The 22,095-nt window shown below is 41.9% G+C and overlaps 1 protein-coding gene across 4 annotated transcripts in view; it reads right to left on the bottom strand.

Annotated features, from left to right (window-relative positions):
* Window positions 1-22,095, bottom strand: part of wnt5b (wingless-type MMTV integration site family, member 5b) — a 138,576-nt gene that overhangs the window by 18,386 nt on the left and 98,095 nt on the right. For 2 of the 4 annotated variants that reach the window (XM_049566648.1, XM_049566650.1), the window contains exons 4-6: window positions 8,098-8,261; window positions 6,130-6,217; window positions 5,725-5,884 (exon numbers count right to left, since the gene is read on the bottom strand). In XM_049566648.1, the coding sequence (XP_049422605.1) occupies window positions 5,725-5,884; window positions 6,130-6,217; window positions 8,098-8,213 (364 nt within the window). In that variant the 5' untranslated portion in view covers window positions 8,214-8,261. Of the gene's footprint in view, window positions 1-5,724; window positions 5,885-6,129; window positions 6,218-8,097; window positions 8,274-22,095 lie in introns of those variants that run through there. The other 2 variants (XM_049566649.1, XM_049566647.1) reach the window with 2 other exon arrangements.

Here is a 22,095-nt window from a genome sequence, read left to right as displayed (position 1 = left end):
CTACATCAGTACAACACTGCCAACTGACTTTTTTTTTTGTCCTCCTATAACAAACACCCATGGTTGGGTTTAGGGAAACAAAAACACGTGGTTACGTTCAGGAAAAAAGAACAGGGTATGGCTTTATAATCTTACGGGACGCAAACACCGCTCTCCCAGGTGAAAGTTGGTGTTTTCGCCACCGCAACTTTCTTGTCCTGCCAGTTCCCCCCCCACCAAACACAAGTATGACACGGAATATATTAAACTGTGTGGATCTTGAACTAATGACTAAGGAGAAATCTGGATCCCGTGGCTGGACCAGTTGGTAACCACTGCTATGAAATATGTCAACAGTACATTTTGTGAATTATTTAGAGTTAAAAGTACATATTAAAAACAGATATCTTGCTGCTAAATGTAATCTTTCAATGCAATGAGAACCACCAATAAAATCCCCTGAACTGTACTGACATAAAGGTGGAGAAATCAGTACTGACGTCTCAAATCTTGGACAAATTCAGTAAACCCTTCTGCATGGGTCGATTCCACTAGAGGTAAGGGATTGTAAATGGAGTAAGGAGTTTGGCTGACGCCATCTTACTGGCCAGAACCTTTAATTCTGACTCACCTGCGGCAGGTACATGTTCTTTCACCATATTTGCATGCATACTTATAATATTAGCGTTGAATTATTGGATTGCGGATTCTAAATCTAATTCGTTTCAAATAAGCAAAGAAGTTTGTAGTCATTGTAGTTGCCTCGCCCCACAGCATTCAACAGACGGGTCCATATCAGTGATTTGTTTTACACTGTGGAATACACAACACGACCTGCATGCCTATTCTCTGCATTAATACACAAACCATTAAAGGGAAAAGGACAAAGACGCTGGCCTGACAGGTGGGAGGTTAAGTGCTCTGAAACTGAAAATTTACATGTGAACAGCAAAGAGCCTCACAGTGTTTCTGGTTGAGACTGCAGCCACAAGGACCACAGAGAGGTTTGATTATCAAGGCTGACATTTCTCTCTTCAAATTACAAATCACAGAGAGGTCACCACAAAATGTTCTTGTTGTGTTTGAGTGTTTGCCCTGCTCCGTGATGAGTTCAATGGCCTTGTACAGGATTGTATTTTGCTATTTCACAATGACATACCTTCAATGTGGCTACAAAAAACTGCTGATTTTAAAAAATGTCATATATTTTGCATCTGCTCAATTTTTAATACTTTAACATTCCCGTAACTGCACCTTGTTACCACTGACCGCACTCTTTGGCATTAAAGGTTCTGATCTTGTGTTAACCAGCTCACAACATAATATGATATTATCTGTAACCCTACCAGCACGTAGATTGATACTATTAAACTGGAAGCAAACACGGGCTCCTGCACATTCTGCCCTCGTGAAATTCTAGCAGACCTGGCAACCCTTTATAGACCACTTTAACAAAGATGCACTAAGTCCTTCCCCTAACTAGCCCAGTTTAAGTCACACAAAACATAGTCAAACTGACGTCCTTCTAAATCCTCCCTTTGAACGCGAGAGATTGTGCTCTGCTGACCTCGTAACTGAAGCGGTGACTAGAGGCTGGAAAGCTGAGCTGATTGAGGTGGGCTGCAGAGGCTTTGTCGCTAGATCCACCACTAGGCTCCTTGAAGAAATCGGGATTAATGAGCAGTCCCAGAGGAACGTGGTCAAGGGTCCGGCCAGTACAGCTGAGAGGTGCAGTCATTGGCTACGGCTAAAGAGAAAGGATCCTGTCAGGGATGACCACGGAGGGGCCAACCTTCTGACACACACCCAGGTGTGGTGACCGGCCTGTGGTGGGCCTGCCTCAACTGAGGGTGTCTTGTGATTAAGGCCCAAACACCTGGCACAAGGCATGCTGAAACTCCAGGGGTTGTAACACCAAGTCCAAACTGGTGAATCCATGACAGCTCCTCCTTTAAAGTATTTTTGATTTGCTGAATATTTGCAATATTTTTGTATCGGAAATTCTGTTTTCACGTTTATACTACTTCCACTGTTTGTTTAACTTTGAAAACCCCAATAAAAAGAGTTGGAAAAATAAAGTAAAAATAATAAATCTTGCCATTTGTATTCATTTATGCTACTTATTCCTACGTACATTTATTCAACTACTGTGCTTAAGTACAATTTTGAGCAACTTGTAGTTTCCTTGAGTATTTCCATTTTTTACTACATGTCAGAGGGAAATATTGTGCTTTTTACTACAATACATTTATTTGATGAATTAAGCTACTAGTTACTTTGCATTTTAATTTTATTAAGATGAAATTAAAAACCTGTTCGATCTTCATTTGTTTAAATTCAATTTATGTCCTTTATTAATGTGAGTTATTTTATTTTATTTTAAACTGATTTTTTTCATTAGAGGATCACAGATTTTTTTGTATAGTTTTATTATGTTCATACCTATATTTACATTACTACATAAAGAGTATTTTTATTTTTGATACTTTAAGTTTACTTTTGGTGCTTTTACTTAAGGAGAATATCTGAGTACTCCCTCCATCACTGCCTATAATACTCCAATAATATCCCAACTGGAGCTTTACATGGTTGTTTTTTGCACATTTTACAGCAGTTTTAATACTGAAAGTGCTTTCCTGTGTTATTTACAGCCTTATAGTATCGCTCAGTAATATATTATGGGATGTCTGTAGCCTGGAATCAACACCAGCCAGACAGACAGACAGGTATGCAGAGCTGAGGCGTGTGAGCCTTTCATTCAGGACTTTAGGAGCAGAGTCCCAGTCAGGATGCTCCTACATATTATGCAGCAGGAGGATAAAGAGACACAGAGACAGAGGGACACAGAGGGACAGGGGGACAGAGAGGTTTATGGGGCTCAGGAGCCCAGACTTCAAATAGCAGGTCCGGATGTGCCGGCTCGGTGTCAGCTCATCAGCGCATTTCAAAAGAGGAGCCGCGGGACAATGGACCGCCTCACACCTCCGCATAAAGCTGCACATACAGAGACACTGTCAATAGAGGGACAGGCCGAGAGGGACGGAGACACAGAGACAGCAGCAGCAAACACCTCGGCTCACTGCCCCTGCAGCGGATTTGACACTTACTTGTTGATGAGAGCTTTCCCACATCGCCTGCTGGGAATTAGACGCAGCCGATACTGATCCAGGATCTGCGCTACTGTGGATATGCACCACAGCTACTGCATACACGGTTTCACACTGATGTTTTGCTTAGTTGTCGAGTCTGTGCGCGTTTTGAACGCTGCCTCGCGTGTTGCCGCTTTCACGTGACATGGGAATTAAACGTTTCAGTGCGCATGCGCAAATGGCAAAGAAATTGGCCTGTTCACTTTACCGGGGAAACTTTCTGCGCTATTTACAGTCCCAATCTGTGGATGTCTATACTTTTCTCTGTAATATTTAGGGCACTATCAATGTCTAAAATGCTATGAACATATACAGGCCTTACTATCTAAGTCTACTCCCAGCCAACATTTGCATGTGGGGCCCATGTAGGTAGTAAATGGGCCTAATACAGTTCCCTGATGGCCCCCTGCCAGCTGCCCACATGACTGGTTTTACCCAGGTAAGCCCAAGATAAGATGCCCATTTTGGCCCCATACCCACTTGGGGACCAAGTAGCTGTAGCATGACCGATGAGGGGCCCACTTGGGTAAACCCACCCATGTGGGCAACTGGCTCAGGGCTATTATGGAACTCATGGACAATTCCATGTCGGGCCTTTTTTCAACTCATTTACGCACAACATGGGGCCCACATCGAATGTTGACTGGGCTGTGCTCCTGTAAACCAGGGATACTCAACTTGCTTTGCCCAGGGGCCACTTTTGCAAAATGACAGTAGTTAATGAACAAACATTATTATAATTATTTATCAGGGTATATGAAACATGAATTGCCTGTTTTAAACTTTTCCACATATGCTGTATATAGGAGTACTTTTAGGATTTTAGGACATGCAGGGCTTAGGCCAGACCTCTGTCAGGGGGTCTGAGAAATCCTCATTTTCCTCATTTATCGTCCACAGAACGAGGCTGCACGTCGACATTTTCAGAACAAAATAAAACAGGCTGCAGTGAGAGTCTCTCTCCATGGGATATTTAAAAATAGCTGGTTTGTGAATTTAGTCCTTCTCAGGCAAGCTCAGGGGTTTAGTGTTGCTGGAGCCCACAGGAATGATGCTCTGCAACGCTTTTTTTCTCCATGTGAATATCAGAATATATGCAGTACACATTATCTGGTCAAATTAATACATATAAACGCTTTAAGATCCACTCATTACTAAAAGTGTATGTCATATAAAAACTAAAGTAACTGAATGAAATTTAAGGTGTGCTCATGGATTCACGTCGTCAACTCATGCATCGAGTAACATTACAAGTTAACAATCCACCTTAAAAGTCACCAGCAGTCGGCCCAGTGAATGAAGTTATTTTTTTCTCAGACTCCAGCTGTTGTGAGAGGCAACAAAACATCCTAGTAGTTACAGTTTACTAATAAAACTCTCCACGGTATGAACAGTGGTTACATGAGCCTCAAAACCAGCCACAACTCAGCCCTGAGCAGAGTGACCGTCCTCTATTGACCAATCAGACTGCAGTGTTCACAGCTCCACCTTTTAGTACCAGATCTGTGTGCTAGGTACCCCAACAGAGGGGGGACCAAAAATGGGGACGGTACGGAACAATTCCATTGGTACCATCCACAACTTTTGCAAAAAAATCTTGAATAAAAAAGGGAGAGAAATACTAAATATATCCTTCAATAAAATCATTTTTATAATCTGCAACGCTCAGAGAATGTTGGATGTTTAAACCACACATGGAGCCTGAATTTTGTGATGATAGGCTTCTAAGATTTAAAACAATAATGGAACACAATAAAGCTGTAAGCTGTATAAAGAAGTGTTGGAAGGTCTGTTACAGGAGTACTGTATCCAAAATAAAGTCTGTTCACCCTCACCGTAAGTCTATAAATTTGACCACTCGAGTCTCTACCAAGCATCCACACTCTGCTACAACAGATTCAATCCCAGGCCACTGTTCAACTCATATTCCTGTCTAAACAGTAACACACTGCTCTGTGTGTTATTGTTTCAACCTGTTATCTGAGCGACCTCAAATGATCTGCATGACCTGTCCAAACATGCTGCGTTAATAATCATAACTTAAGTCAAACGATCCAAGTAAAACAATAAATAGGTGTGATGCTGCCACCATATAGTAAAGAATTCAGTTTGATAGGTGGATTATTGTCACAATCATGACTGAAAACTCTTGTTCGGTTTTTTGGATGAAACTTACAATCATTAGCGTAGATTTTGAGGGGATGCAGGTAACACATCCCCCTCAATATTAAGAACATCTGCTAACCCAGTAAAAACTTTAACTTTGACAAAATTAAAGACATTTACACCACAAATTGGTGCATAAAGATTGTGTTTGATGCTCAAAAGTATCTGGTGGAGGACCCCCAAACCTCCTAATATTGAGATAATGCTCATTATGTATTTCAAAATAGGTCACCGCTGACATTTCTACTGTTCTAATATGTCTATGTGTAACGTCTGGGTGAAGAATTGGAGGCCAAAAACAAATTGAAACACATAATTTGAAGCTGCCATCGCTCTCAGATTGACTGACAGCTCTTTTAAAACAGGAAAAAGACGTAAGACAATAACCTCTCCTTACACTGCTCCTAATTCCATCAAACAACAAACTCACCGATCTGCATGACCCGTCCGAACACAGACGTGTTGTCCACAGTGCTGCAGTTCCACCTCCTCTGTCTGAACTGGTACTGGCACTCCTTGATGCCCGTCTTGGCTCCGTCTCCGATGTAGATCATGTGGTCCTGGTACAGCTGGCACAGCTTCCTCTGGCCCTGCAGACGGCGCAGCAGCACAGGAGAGATTAGCAGAGATTAGTGAGTTAATGGTTTGATACTTCAGCGGCCCCTGTGGGGATATTCTGCTTTATTTGGACATTTCCTCTGAGGCAGGGTATGGAGGAGGAAGATGGGCGTTACCCGAGTCACAACATAAAAAACTGAGCTTCTATTCTAACAGAATTTGAGTTATATTTGCAAAGTGTTAAATATTAAGACGTCTAAAGCAGACAGGAACTTACCTGAGAGAGACCAGACAGCTGACTGCAGAGAGGCTGAGCTCCGATGATGTACATCTCTGGCCGCTGGATCGGGGTCAGAGCTAGTGACCTGAGAGACAGAGGCCATATTAAGTCTAAATTTGAACTAATAAACTCTATCTGCTGGGCTCAAAGAGAAGTGGCACAGACAGGGGCTCTGTGATGAACGACTCTCTCTCAGAGAGCAGGTCGGGGCTGCGGAGGACAAAGTTCAGACACAAGTTTATTGGTACAACTGGCCTATAAAGTGCAGATAAATAGACTGTTCTGGTGTTCATCTCTGCAGCCACTCCCCTCCTATTTCCTCTCCTGTCCTTTTCACCCAAACAATTGTGCCCTGATCAAACATTTTGAGTTACTTGTGCCTTTGAAAAGAGGCAATCTGTGCCCACACACATAGAATATGACAGTTAGTCTGACTCTTTCATGGCCATCCACAGGCTCACCAATCAAAGGGAAATCAAACTGTGTGTAGAGTGTGTATACGGCACAATTTGGGCAACATGTATGTTTTCTTTGGATTGCATTTATATGTTTGACTATGAAACTCAAATCCCAATTTGATTTTACATAAACTGACAGAAAGGTGAACTCAACAAGCATCCACTAACATAGGCAGAGATTTTTTTGGTGGAAACAGGGGACACGTCCCTTCCAGTATTAAGAACATGTGCTTTTGTCGCCTCTGATAAAAGCATGCAAGTATCAGAGCCTTTTATTATGACATAAGACATTTATATCACAAATTAATGCACAAATTGGTGCGTAAACTCTTACCAGAATGCAGGAAATAAAGTGTTTGATGCTCAAAAGTTTCTGATAGAGGACCCTAAACCTTCCCTTTAACCCTCTGAAACCTGGAGCGACATCACTGCTGCTTGCAGCCACCTTTCGCAAGGATTCAGACCTTTGAACTCTGAGCAAATTGGTGTCATTTCTTTCAAAAACATGGGGAAAAGGCAATAAACAACTTGGTAAGAAATGTCCTACAAATTCCAAAAACAACAATTAGATTTATAAAATATTTTTAAAAAAACAAACTTCTCTTTTTTTCCCTTTTTTTTTTTTTAACAATTTCTTGTTATTTTTTTAACCATATTTATTATTATTATTATTATTATTATTATTATTATTATTATCAGAATGTTTACATTCAATGTTCTTTCCAGGTCATTTCTTTGTTTTGTTTTTTTTGTTTTTTTTTAAATTTATCTATTTTATTATTATTATTATTATTATTATTTTATTTATTTAACCTATTTTCTTGATTTTAATTTTCTCTTATTTATTTATTTATTTATTTATTTATTTACCAATTTCTTGTTAATTTTGGGGGGTAATTTCTTCCTTCGTCACTCACTGCCTTCTTTCCCATGTTTTTAAAAGAAATCAAGCCAATTTGCTCAGGTTTCAAAGGGTTAATATGTGTCTTCCCCAAAGTGGTAACAAAACCTTTTCCTTTGTCCACTAACCTGCACAGCCCTCCACTACATGACCACAAAGCCAGCAGGATTGTCGCATAGCTGTCTTGTAAGTCAAGAACAAGTGTGGCTAATTGACGGGCCTGCAGAAGCAGGCCTCCATGCAGTGCCATTTGGGGCTCTGCCAGGGTAAATATTGTGACAGAGCCCTCACATTTGTTCCAGTCACTGTTAGAGCTCTGCAACAGGACTGGGACATCACCCCCAAAACACACACACAGACAAGAGGTTACACAAAGTCTGTAGTTGACATTTTTCCCATTTGTCATGTTAGATACAGGAAAGAAGATATGATGACAGAGTTTTTAAAACATGTTTAAAGGCTGGTGTCAACAAAAAAACCTCTTATTCTGAAACTCTGTTAAAGTTGCTCTCCTCCTGTAGTTGAGGTCATAGTTCATCCACGTTCTATGTGCCACCACACCACTGAACATCTTTCAACAAAATCAAAGCACCACCAGTTACTCACCACCACGAGTTGGCATCCACCACCAGCAGTTGGGAGCTGCAGGCGAGGAAGGCGGCTGCCAGCAGCAGATGTCGCACCGCGCCGCTCCGCTTTCTCCGGACAGGCCTGTTGTCCATGGTCCGCCGCGTCACCGCCACACAGCCGGTGCTCGGGAAAGTGCTCTGCTGTTCAGACATGGGCAGAGAGTCAGGAGGCGTCCTGCTCGGGTCCTGGACGCAAACGCTGGGTTGAGTCCAACTGGAGCGTATCTATTATCTTACAGTCCACTTTGTCTGTCACCCTGTCTTCTCCTTTTCTCCCAACTCTAGTATTTAAAAATATAAATCAAAACTGTGTCGAACTGAAATTACTGCATTATCCCTCAACACATCAGAGGCTGCTTGTTTTAAAAAAAAGATCCAGCTCACTAACGCCAATTCAAACTCGTGCGTAAAATGCTTTGGTATCTGGTTTTACGCAAAGCGCGAGAGGATTCCTCCCTCTCCTGCTGTCTCTAAAAATACACAAACAAAGCTAAATGTGAAAAGTGTACATGTGATCCCGCTGTTGTCTTGAGGAAAGATTAACAAGGGAATTAAAACGCTAATTGAGCAGCAAAGCGACTGTTCGTTTCCCTTCCTGTCCCCTCGCGACCACTCCACATCTCTCTCTGTTCTCCCTCTGTGTAGTCTACACTCCTCCTCTTCTCACCCCCACTTCACCTCGGAAACCCCCCTTGCCCTCCTCCTTCTCTTTGCTTGGCCATACATTGCGCGCGCATGGGGCCAATGTGCGTGCGCAAAGTTATAACACCAAATGGTCAGTGGATTTAGGTAACTCTGTGCCAAGCCTGGATGCATCTGTGAAAGTTTTGGATGAACAAAATGCGCAAAAGCAATTGTGGTTTTTGGTGCAGCTACACGTCTCCAAACAAGGCCATTCATCATCTGACCTGTGATCAGTTAATTGTCCATCCGGGAATCATCCGTTCCTCAAGTTGACAAAAACTAAAAAAGTGACTTTTGTGCAACATCTCTTTATTAAAAATTGGCTCAAATATGGTCAGGACAGTGTTTTAAAGTAGAAACCAGTAGGAAAATAATGAGCGATTTGGGCTGAGCGTTCCGCAAAACCCCAACCGACCTCCCAAAAGTTCACGTGCGTCAAATTCCTTTCATTATCCGAAGTGAATAATTTGTTTGAATAAAAGGTGAGTGCCTCAAAAAACCTCCTAATCCCCCTCCTTCTTTGGTCTGTGAAAATAAAAGGCAACACACCGCGACCCCGCCTCCCACACACAACGCACACATTTACGCACGAACACACACCACAGACGGTCAGGAGTCCTGAAAAGTCCTGGAGTAAAAAAGAAAAGGCGTGTTGAAGCGAGCTCTCCTCGATTCATATCCCCCGGCCTGAAGACGAACCTGCAGAGGAACAGGCTCTTTGATGTGATTTCTCGAAAGAGTGCGTCCGCATCCAGAGGAGGACGCGGAGGGGAGATTAGTCTGGGGGGCCCCAAAAAACCTGGAGTAAATGCTCTCGGAGGTTTTAAGACATTCACCGGTAAAAATGGGAGGTTGTTAGCTTTAGTGTGGCTTTTATGAGACTAATAAGAAAGCAACAAGGTCACCAAGTTCACGAACAATCATAGAAATTACTTACAGGCTTGGTAAACCTACAAATACGCACCAGTACATCCAGTTTGCCGGTCGCTGGTCCCTATTTTGCGTGCGTAAAAACGCAAATGGAAAGTAAAATTCATCTTTAAATATCCTGCTGCTTCACACTTACCACCGTGGACAGTTTCCCACTGACAGAAGTCACTCTAAAGGCTTATGAGGGTTTATTTTAACATTGTACCTCAAGACATTTTCTAATCTTCTCATCAGTATGCCCTGTAAGGAGCGATATGCTGGGCTTTCTGTGGGTGTTTCTCATATTAGAGAGTCGGATGTCACTCTTCTCTGCATGATAATAGACCCGCAGCAGTGCTGAGCAGAGAGCGCGCCTTTCATCTCCCGGGGGCCCTAAACTTCCCCAACACACACACTCACACACACATACACATATATACAGAGAGCGAGGCTGAAGTGATCTAACTGGCTGCCTTCAATATACATCTGATTGATTCCGCAGTGGGCGGGTGTCGGTCAAAGTCAGGTTGAACGGGTGAATAAACAATGAAACAATGAGACAGATTTTGGGTGATTAGAAAATGTGACAACATAAAAACAGGTCCGACCGATCAGTCGGTAAATAACCCTCAGGCTGGACTGAATTATTTCCTGTCTGCTCTCTTCTTGTTTTTCCACCTGTCATCTGCAGCCTCTCAGTCAAGATGCGGTGATGCACCTTGTATGCTTCTTTATCATAATGCTAAGGAGGTTACTATAACAACAGCGCCCTCATGTGGTGAAACACAGCCATGGATTTCTCCCAACAGAAAGTAGGCTACATCAGCACGTGCTTTAAAAAAACAAAACAAAAACAAGGATACACTTACTGGACATGATTGTAACCAAAGGTATTATCTTTTGACTTGTTATCCAGTATTTGTAGAAGATATGTTTCCAGTAAAAAAAAAAACTTTATTTAACAAGGAGTAAAAATTACCTCGACATTGAAAATCTCTTTTCAAGAGTGTCCTGGCTGAGATAGGCAGCAGCACAGATAACATAACAATAAAACAACTTACTGAAATAATCAGGTATCAAACTAGAATTAGCGCCTCACAATGATTATGATAAGGTAGCACAGAAGATCTATACAATCAGCACAGTTTCAAGATGGACACCCAATTCACCAATTCAGTATCTGACCAAATGTCTCCCTGTCTGTTCCTCAGATATGACGTTGAATAACGGCCAGAGAAGTGTTTTTGCATAATATTATAATGTCACAGTGAAGCTGACCTTTGACCTTTCGGATATAAAACGTCATCGCTTTGTAATTTTATCCTACTGGACGTTTATGTGACATTTTGTCATAATTAGCGTATGAATTATTCAGTTATGGCTAACAACATGTTTGTGAAGTCACAGGGACCTTTCAGTTCATCCTTTACTCCAAGTGGACACACTTTTGCCAGATTTGAAGAAATTCCCTCCAGGTGTTCTTGAGATACTGCGTTCATGAGACTTATGAAAAGGATTCCGACATGGAGCAACAGTTTTGTTGGAGAGTAAGATCCTGTTTGCTGCCAAACTCACCAGACTTCATTCCAAAAATCAATAAATTTATCATCGTAAAACACACTTCATTCAAAGTCAATAGAAACAAAATGAAACACCCAAAAGTCGTCTTGGTTCGTCTGTCCACTGTTCCAACAATCACCAACTCTGGTTTGGTTGAAATAAACCCTTAAAGGGATAGTGCACCCAAAAATGAAAATTCAGCCATTGTCTACTCACCCATATGGTGAGGCCAGCGAAAGCACGTGAACACACATGAAGGCGGAAGCGTGCACATGTGACCTCGGTGCACAGAGAGGCAGTTAGAGCTACAGGCTACAATGAGGCTAAAAACAGAGTTCAAATGACATTTTTCCAAACAACTTTTTATGTCAGGGCTTCAGGACACTTGGATCACTACGGACGAGCAGTATGGAGATATTTTGTGGTTTCAGTTATGTGTTTTTGGACGTTTTAATCTGGGGCGCCGTAAGCCTCCATTAGGTGGAGTTGTGTTGCTACCCCCTCTCCCCTGGGATCTCCGCAAGTGTTGTGAGGACTCTAAAACTTCACCAGAGCTTCCCTTGGCATATGGGTGAGTAGATAATGGCTGAATTTTAATTTTTGGGTGCACTATCCCTTTAATTCACCCAGTTAGATGATAAGACATGCTGACTCTATACACACTAAAATTACTGTTTACTTAAATGGAATCTGATGGAACTGGCAATTGCTATTTCAGGGCTGTTTCTGGTTGAACAAAAAGGATCTTACACTCTAACAAAAAGGTCTTTCTCTGTCGGGATCATTTCCATAATGTTGTCAGACACTTAAAATAACAATGTGAACCTGTCAGTGGCAAAAACTAACACTATTAGTGGACGGAAATTGACAATGTGAAGATTGCAACCTGTTGTGCAGCTGCTGGTTGCAGTGCTCTCGCTCAATACTGGACCGGTTTCAAAAATTGTTGTTCCCATTAGTCACTTTGACATAAAAATGACAGAAAATAGGGTCCTGGCTGAAAAATACTCAACTTACCGTTGAAGCAAATGTCGCTGCTACATTTCTCTACTTTAACTTAAGAAATATTTCAAATGAAAGACTTTTACTAAAACTGAATATTTTTAAATAAAAGGTCAGAGTACTTCTTTTACCACTTCCACCAAACAACAATTCAGAGCTATGATTAATATATAGATCTCTCCCACCTAAAAAATATATCTTGTCTCCACCCATCACTCTCCCCCTGGATGGTACACGATCCAAACTCTATTTCATGATAATTTTCAATGTAAAGTGTCTTTGAGTACCATGAAAAGCGCTCTATAAATAAAATGTAGCAAAATGTCCAACTCAACATTGGATGTTCGGAAAAATGACTTTCATTCCAGCTCTGCTTACACGTCCTCTTTGTATTCTTACGTCTTGTATTATGGCAGTGTATCCCAGTATGTGTGAAATCCCTGGCTCAAGCTGATGCTACCACCCTCTGGTGTTACCTGACCAAAACAGTCTTTACCTTGCATGACAGGTGTTCATAGGAACTAGAGATTTTTCCTCAGAGAGGTTTTCTTTTATTCAAATATATGTTGTTTATGCTGTTGATGTTTTACACTTCCAGATGAGAGCCAGGCCGAGATAAATAGGCTTCTCCTCTTGAGAACTCGGCTAATTAAAAACACTGATTGTCTCGTCATTTGGGAACTGAAGCGAAACAGGCCAACAGCTTATTCTGGGACATGACCCAGAGATTCAGAGATACTGGACTGAAGCAGCCGCACTGCTCTGAGATAGCTGCTACCTTTACTGTTGACTTGTGATGTGCCCATTGTAACACAAGGAGGTGCAGTTCAGCCGCAGTACACTCCACACACAGCCAGAGACAGAGGGTAAACTGAGGCAGGGAGGGGGTGAGGGCACGGAGACAAAACTTGGACCAAGTGAGATAAAGAAAGAAAGAGGTAGGAGGGAGAACACAGAGGGTGAAAGAGAGAGGGAGTGTCCAAGTAATGGATACACACAGAGAGGGAGAGAGAAACAGAAATATAGGGAGCGAGAGAGGACTTCTCCCTGGAGGATATGTGCAATAGCCACGCAACAGGGAGCAATGCCTGAGAAAGTCAGCAGCTCCTCTCTGGATTAACAGCAGACTCACTGTTTTATTGCCTACAGTGCCAGCGGGCGAAGCAGCCAGCTCTCTCCTGCAGGGAAACCGGCTGCGGTTGGCTGATGAGGTCTGAGCTGATCCTCTGGAAGCCGCTCATGCCAAAATGCTAAATATCCATTTTATGAAATGACTGTCACTTGAAAATTGATCACCTTCTAGTCATAAAAACAATAAGCATCTTCTGAGCTGGAGTGAAGTCAGGGCAAGTGTTTCCATTTTAGGGTACGTGCTTACAGTCCTCTGCAACTTTTAGGCAGAAATGTTTGTCATGATGCAGTCTCCATGAAACAGTGTTGGAGGAAGTATTTAGATCAGGGGTGTCAAACTTAGTTTAGTTCCAGGGCCATATACACCTGAGCTGATCTCAAGTGGGCTGGACCAATAAATGTTCATGCTTTTATAAAACAGATGAACAACCTGAGACGTCTTCAGAAAAATAAGTGCAGTTTCAATAATATGTCTCAGTTTTCCAACATTTAGTCTACTTCTCAGTCATAGCAGTAGGGTTCCACTAATATTGTTTTAAGAGGGCCAGACTAGACCCTTTGGCGAGCCAGTTCTCACCCAAGGGCTGAATGTTTGACACCCTTATATTAGCTTTTTCACTCCAGCAAAAGAGGCAATAGGGCACTTAAAGGACAAGTTCATCCACAAAATGATCATCTGTATATCAGTTACTCACCCTGTGTCACACTGAATTCATGAGGAAAACTTTTTTTTCTTGCATGCCTCCAGGGTGAATGAAGAATCCAAAAACTGAGAAAATTCTTGATCAATTGGAGTGAAAGGGGTCCGCGTTTAACAACAGCAAAACTATACTGAAACATCTGTTTACAGTCTCATTTATCCAGTTGTATGCTCAGTACGTCTCAAACACACTAATACCTCACTATTTAAAACACATGCAGACATGTAGCGCGCATGGGCAGGCAAGAACATGTGAACGATGCTAAACGTAGGTGCACCACTTGCCCATTCATTTATCTATTTAACTATTAACTATTTATCTATAAATGTCATTTTAAAGAGCGTCCTGACCAAGACAGGCAGCAGCATAAGTTAGAACAAAAAATAGAGAATAAAAAATATACAGCTCTGTAACAAGCAATATAAAACACCAAATGATATTACTACAAAGCAAAGCCAACAAGTATGTTAATATATACTAGAGGTGAACTATAAAAATGCAAAAAAAACCCAGCAACTACACATGACTACAAAGACCAGCTAACATACAACATGACACCCATGCACCATGATGCAAAGAGTCCAAAACATGGGAGGGTGTTCATGAGACTGTTTGTTTCAAATAGTAAGGTTTCAAATCAGGCTCTGCGTCGACATAGAGCCTACACCGTACCCTACGCTGTAGCCTGATGTGCAGCTCCCCAGAAATGTAACTACATGTCACAGCGACGCAGACCTCTTATCTGTTTCTGTAAGCCGATGAAACCATTTCCCTCAGTGGAAACAAAGCTTTTATTTACTTTAATTTCACAGATAAAAAACAATAAATTGTGAAGACAATAAAGCCTCAACAAAAATATTATTTTAAGTCCTGTGTGTGATTTATCCTGGCTTTATATGAGGAGAGGAAAAGCCCGCTAGCAGCTAGGCTAATTTTTAAAGTGCCATGGGCTTGTGCTAATAACGTTAGCATGTTATATTTGTTTAGAAAACATGTTTAGTTATGTCGGTGAACCTTGTGAGTTGTAATGGAGCTAAATTTTGTAATGTTAACTTTGTTAAATGTTGCTGTTGTCCCTGGCTTCATTTGAGTGGAGGAAAAGTCTGCTAGCCGCTAGGCTAATTTATACAATGTAAAATGCCATAGGCCTGTGCTAATAACATTAGCATGTTGTATTTGTGGGAAAAATGTGTCCAGATAAAGGCGAGCGTTTGTCTGTGAACGCTGCGAGTTATAGTGAAGCTGATTTGCATACTTGTGTTTGAAATTGTCTCTATTAAGCCATGTTTAATGTGTGTTTAATGTGTGTTTTGAATCAACTTAACGTTACAGCACAGAAACCTCTGCCTCTAACTAGTGTTTTGGAGGTGTAACTGCAGAGTGACACAGACACACCACCACACAAGTATAAATGCTCCCAACAGCACAGGCTACAGCGTAGGCTCTGCATAGAGCTGATGCACAAGTATAAATCCCACTTCAGAGTGAACTCCTTCAGTTAGTCAGAGCTGCAAAACAGTGACCCTGGAACCTGCAGGGATTCGTGGTTTTGCTCAAGGACACTTTAGCTGCGCAGATGTTTCTATAAAGAGGGGCTTCGACCACCAGTCCACCAACTGAGGCATAGCAAAATCATTCTTGAAATGTATTGTTTGGTTTCTCATCTCACCCACTGCGCCACACTCCTCCTGTTTTTCCTTTGAAAACGTACAGAAAAACAAGGGACACGGGGAAACATGCCAACTCTGTGCAGACACACGGACACATTTGTCAGAACCAAAGAACTCAAAACTAGAAAACCCTGTGGGATGATGAAACTACCTGCTCCACTTACTATATATGAGGCTTCGCTCTCCGTCTGTCTCTCAGTCGCTCTCATGTTTTCCCTCCTTTGTCTCTCTTTCCTTCATGTCTGTTCTTTTTCCAAACACACACATGCATCACACACACATGTGCAACAACAAACTGCCAAATGCAGCTGACTGCAGAGAGATCGTCCTCACACACACACACACACACACACACACCCCTCTAGGGGAAATGCAGTGGGACTTGGAAGCAGCTGAGAGGGACTTTGAGGAGGCCTTGGGCTTTCTATCTGTCTCTTTGTTTCTTTCACTTTACATGTGCAGTTGCATGTACGACGTCCTATGGAAACCCATCCTCTTTCTGTTTTTCACCCTTTCCTCCCTCCCTTCTCTCCTCCCTCCTTTCCTCCCACATCCTCCTGTCGCCCTTTCTCTCCTCCCTCCATCACGCTCGCTCTCCCCCCTGACTCTGTCCATCTCCTCCCTTCTTCCCTCCATCCATCCTTCTGTCAGCTGGCAGAAGATGAGTCATGCCTCTAGCTGGGAGGCTAAAACTCTCTCTCCCTCTAAATATATCTTCTCTATACTTCTCCTCCCCGGTCTTTCTATGGCTCTTTCTCCCTCCTTCTCTCTGCTCCGTATCACCATCTGTTTCTCAACGTCTCTCTCTGCTTTGTTCTGCCGCTCTACTACCAAGCTCTTTCGTCCTTGCTCTGTCTGTTTCTCCCGTGCTTTTCTGTCTGAAAGTCAGATTCGTCAGCCGTTTATGTTTCTATCCATCCTTCTTTCATTCTCTCTCTCAACAGTGCACTCAGGCATCTATAAAAAGCTGTTCTCACGCTCCCTCGTCTCTTAACTGTGAGGATGTGAATACACATACTCTTCGGTTTACTCTCTCCATTTATTGAACATACAGTCACTTGTATTATGTCTCTATAGTGACGATATATTTGTGCTCTTGCTTGTTATGTGTCGATATTTGCATCTTGCATCTGTTCTCTGCACAGAAAATAAGCGTATCAAGAGGTACAGATAACCTGACAATCCTTGTGTATGTCACACTACTTGATCCTGATCAGATCTATAATGTACACACCCCAATTTAGTCCAATTTTAACTCTAATTCAGGTTATTTTCATGATGTAATTTAAAATTAAGCATGCCAAAACTGCATGCGAGGTTAATGCAGTTCCACTATAACACAGAATACTTCATATCCAATACAAAAATTGAGCATAGCATTAGTTCAGGCAGGACATGATGTCAAGCTCAGCTCACATCCCAGCTACATCAGCTGATCTCAAACAGCCCAATCGCCTGATGGAGCAGCTGACTGATGGAAGGGAGTCAGCTGATAGATCACATGATTCCTTTCTATGCAGCCAATTGGTGAATCTCATTCAGGGCGTCCTATTTAAACTGCTCTGACCTGCCTACTGTTGCTGCTTCCTCTGCAAGGGGCTTTGCAACCTGCCTCCACCCCAGCTCCTCCTTTTCATGCTGTGTCTGACTATCAATGCCATTTCTGTTTGTCATTGATGCTGCTCTGTTCTTTTCCCGGAGGGTCTTTGCTGCTGCTCTCTCTGCCTTAGGCTTTCCATGTAGGCGCATGGAAGGGCAGAGAGGTTTGCTGTCTCTGCCTTAGGCTTTCCATGTAGGCACATGGAAGGGCAGGGAGGTTTGCCATTTCTGCCTTAGGCTTTCCTTGTTTGCATGTGGAGGGGCAGAAAGGTGTGCTCTCTCTGCCCTTCCACATGCAAATGATGAAAGCCTGTTTTTTTTTGGGGGGGGGGGCATTTTTTATACATTTTAACAAGGACAACAACAAACTTTTGGTGAGTTTCAGTATGTTTACTTCCTGTTTTACTGCTGTAGTCTGAGAAGTAACTCAAGTAGAGCATGTCATTAAGTCAGTAAATTAACTCAGTAACATTCGTCATGCAACAGTATTTATCTTGAGTTTGCCAACACTGGCTAACATTAGCCACGATAAGCTACTGGTCATAGACTGATAAATCAGTCCACACTAGCCATGTTTGGCACCTCAGTGGAAATGAAGCGACCGAGAGAGCTCTGGCTGCCCTCGTTTGGCACTGGAGTGGAACCGAGGGAGAGGCCAAGTCCCTGATCAGGAAGCCCAGGGAGAAGCCACTGAGGCTGGGCCAGATCCCCCAATTTCCCCCTGGTGCCCCGGAGCTCCGCTGGTCAAACTACACTGGTCTCCTGATCCCTTCCCTGGAGAGATTAACACACACAAACACACACTCACTCACACACTCAAACATGTATAAACACATTTGCCAGCAAACACACAAACACTCTGAAAGACTGAATGACACAGAAACACACATACCAACACACACACACACACACACACACACACACACACACACACACACACACACATTTTTGCGCTCTGCCTCACTCACCATTGTACACATGCTCTGACACACACACACACACACACACACACACACACACTTCCAGTAGGCAATTAATGTCAAAATCAATTTCTCTGCCCTTTTGGTAAATAAAACTTTTTCCTGATAGGGAACGGCTAACTAACACATACACTACATTGTAAACACACACTCATACTCACCTAGTAAAGAGATATAAGTGAGGAATCTGCACATACACACTTACACTAAGACATGGACACACATACTTGCAATGTGAATCAGAGCAACTTTCATCAAGGGATGGGGCTGCGCTGGTCTGGCCTGATTTACAGCTCATCTCTGACTTGATTCATTTGGTCTATAAATCCCCAGGAAGCCTTGCACTGTGTCAGGTCACGCACACACACACTGGTCCAAACAAACGTGTAAAACCATGGAGATCCATCCATCTGTCTTTCCAGTGTTCTCGTTATTTCCCAACTTTTGGCGATTGTGCTAAATTTGATTTTTAACCATTGCTTGTGTTAACACTTAACTGGTCGCCCCCTTATTTTCAAACCTCTCATTTTCATTCCACCCTCCTCCCTTCTTTGTCCCTCTGTGTCATAAACTCACTGCGGTCATGTTTAATACAAACTCAATGTATGTCCTTAAAGGTTAACTTCTGTGTTTTTCAACCTGGACCCTATTTTCCCATGTTCTTGTGTCTAAGTGACTAATGGGAACAACATTTTTTTTAATTGGTCCAGTATTGAGGAGACTACTGAAGGCAGCAGCAGTGAAACAGGCTGCAATGTAACTATAACCAGTGTATAATTGTCATAGGTTTTACCAAATCCATCTTTTGTATTTGTTCATATTTTGTAGTTGTTTCTTATGTGTTCATACTTGTTTCTGTATTGATTTTCGGGAGCTTTTTATCTTGGTAAATTTTTGTTGTGTGACCTCCAACATGTCGGTGATGTAATTTCCTGTAGATTTCACAGTTCACTATGCCACGGCCTGACGTGCTTCTCACTCATTTTCTGGACCCCCTGAGGAGAGGTGGGTTTGTGGGAAGCTGGTCATGAGAAGTTGCTGGACTGATTTGAATGTGTTTTGCACAGAGAATAAATCCCCCTGGTGAGCAAGGCAGAAGTTGTCCTCACCTCCTTCCTCATCATCCACAATGACAATGCACAGCTTTCAGTAAATCGATTATTATTATTATTGTTTCAAGAGTCTGATAGCATCATGGAGAGGTTCTCTACAGAGATAAGACTTTTTGTTAAAGAGTAAGACGGTTTTTATTTAACCAAAGAACAGCCCGAAATCGCCAACTCCAACTCCACCAGACTCCATTTAAATAAACAGTAATTTTATCGTGTATAGAGTCAGCATATTTTCACATTTAATTAGGTGATTTAAGGGTTTGTTTCAACTGAACCAGAGTTGGTGATTGTTGGAACAGTGGAAAGACAAACCAAGATGTTTTTTGTGAGCTCATTTTGTTTCTGTTGACTTTGAATGAAGTGTGTTTTATGATGCTAAAGTTACTGTTTATTTAAATGGAGTCTAGTGGGTTTGGCGACAGCGATTTTGGGGCTGTTTCTGGTTGAACTAAAAGGATCTTACTCTTTAACAAAAAGGTCTCTCTCAGTCAGGATCCTTTCCATAATGTTGCCACTTAAAATAACAATCTGAGCCTATCAGTGGCAAAAACAAGCACTTTTAGTGGACGAAAGTCGGCAGTGTACAAATGCCCTGAGTGGTTACATCATAGCCTGTTTCATTGCTGCTGGCTACAGCCCTCCCGCTCAGTTCTGGACCAGTTTTGGAAACCGTTGTTCCCATCCGTCGCTTAGACACAAAAAAATGGTTAAATAGGGGCAGGTTTGAAAAATACCAAAGTTACCCTTTAAGGATGATTTACTCACAGGCTGGTTATTTTATATGTTTCATGTCTTATTCCCTCTATATGTCCACCTCTTTTGATGTACATCTAAATCGCACATGCAAAAACACACAAGCACTAAGTGTGACTATGTTTGTCACTACAACATAATTGGGAAAACAATTTAATACTATATAAATGTAGTTCATAAGAGACAGGACAGTCAGATGTCAGTCTTTAGGTTTAGATAATTTACTTGTGGCTAGAAATGTTGAATTTTTTTTTCAGAGTTGGTCTTGGTATTTCAATGGCCTTGAGTGGCTGCAGGAAGCACCTGAAAATTCCGAGACCATAATTACTGACAGATATGACATCAATAAGATGCACAGGACCTAAATTTGGACTTAAATGTCTTTGGTTATTAAAAAATTTGTCTGAGGACTGCAGCTGGTGAGCAACATTTCTGACAGCACACCCAGTCACTGATGAGTCATCCTCGCCTCTCGATGGTTTGCTCACTTCCTGCTGTTTGTTTGCATTTCAGTCAGTACGGTCAATATTTCATTGGTTTTTCTGGGAAAATGTCTCAGTCCAAAAGGTGTTTTGATGTCAAAGTGTCTTGGTCATGTGCACCGGTCTCACACAGTTGCGTCTTATGCTCTCATTCAAATATAGTTTGTTTTCCAGTCCACCACATCCTTGTATGATTTAGCCTTGAAGGTAGAAGATGAAGATTGAAGATACAGAAGTTTCAAACAACCTCTGTTTGATATTGGCAAAAAATCTAGATAAGCTTCAACAGCCAGTATGAGACATGTTTGAAAGAAGATTTTTGTGTGATAGATTAAGTGGAGAAAAGCTATTAAAAATGTTAATATGTTTCCCAAGATAAAACATATCCGTTGTATCTTCCCAAAGGTTGTAATGTCTGCAACATTCAATGCTTTAGAAGATTTTCCTAATCTGTTTGATATAGCATATTTACATGGTGCTCTCACATGTTTCTGGCTGGCACTTTCAATACCAAGCTAATGTCAACACTCAACAGGTACCATTATTCTACATCTGTATTATACAAGGTAGTATTCTTCATTACAGGTAAGCAACATCAATATCACGCACAGGTCAGTATCATTAAGGGGTAAATTAACCCCTTAAAAAAGCTTTAAAAGTCCAGTGCGTAAGATTAAGGGGATTTAGTGGCATCTAGTGGTTAGGATTGCAAATTGCACCCAGCTGAAACTTCTCCTCGTTAGAATTCCTCCTCGGTTCGTTGTTCAGGAGACTTTTACCGGGAGCTGAGATCTCTTCCTCTTCTAAACAAACAGACCAGTTGATTAAAACTGGTAAAAACTCTGAATAAAACAGTTTCACATCACAAATCAGTGTTTCTCCTACACTATTCTGTACATTGCAGACGGTCCACTACTTATTTTCTCCGATAACTAAGTGTGGTCCCCGTTTTACTGATACAGATGTTCAGGAGGTTTTTACCTAACTATGCTAACTATGGTGGCCAATATCATGATGCAGAAACATGAATGGCCCTATGTAGAGCCATTGTTGGGTTTGTCCGTTCTGGGCTACTGTAGAAACATGGAGGTGCAGCATGGCAATCTCTGCAGATGAGGACCCGCTTCCTATGTAGATACTAACGGCTCATTCTAAGGTAACGAGGTGATGCATGCCTATTATCCTCCATTGCTGCCAGTTTATCCCCCTACACCCTACACACTGGGCCTTTAAGGTACTCCACACATATATTCTCTATTCTCAAGCAATATGATGTTTATATTGAGTGAATTATTCAAAGTCAATTCTACTTTTAAAGGCTTCACTGCTCCATTAGAATACAGATATTCTAGATGTTTTGTTGAGTATTACACATTTCTACACATTTTACGT

The sequence above is a fragment of the Epinephelus fuscoguttatus genome, linkage group LG22 (genome assembly GCF_011397635.1).
Source record: "Epinephelus fuscoguttatus linkage group LG22, E.fuscoguttatus.final_Chr_v1".
NCBI classification, from domain to species: domain Eukaryota; kingdom Metazoa; phylum Chordata; class Actinopteri; order Perciformes; family Serranidae; genus Epinephelus; species Epinephelus fuscoguttatus.
The sequence above is the reverse complement of the archived record's forward strand: the minus strand, read 5'-3'. Positions and strand labels throughout refer to the sequence as shown.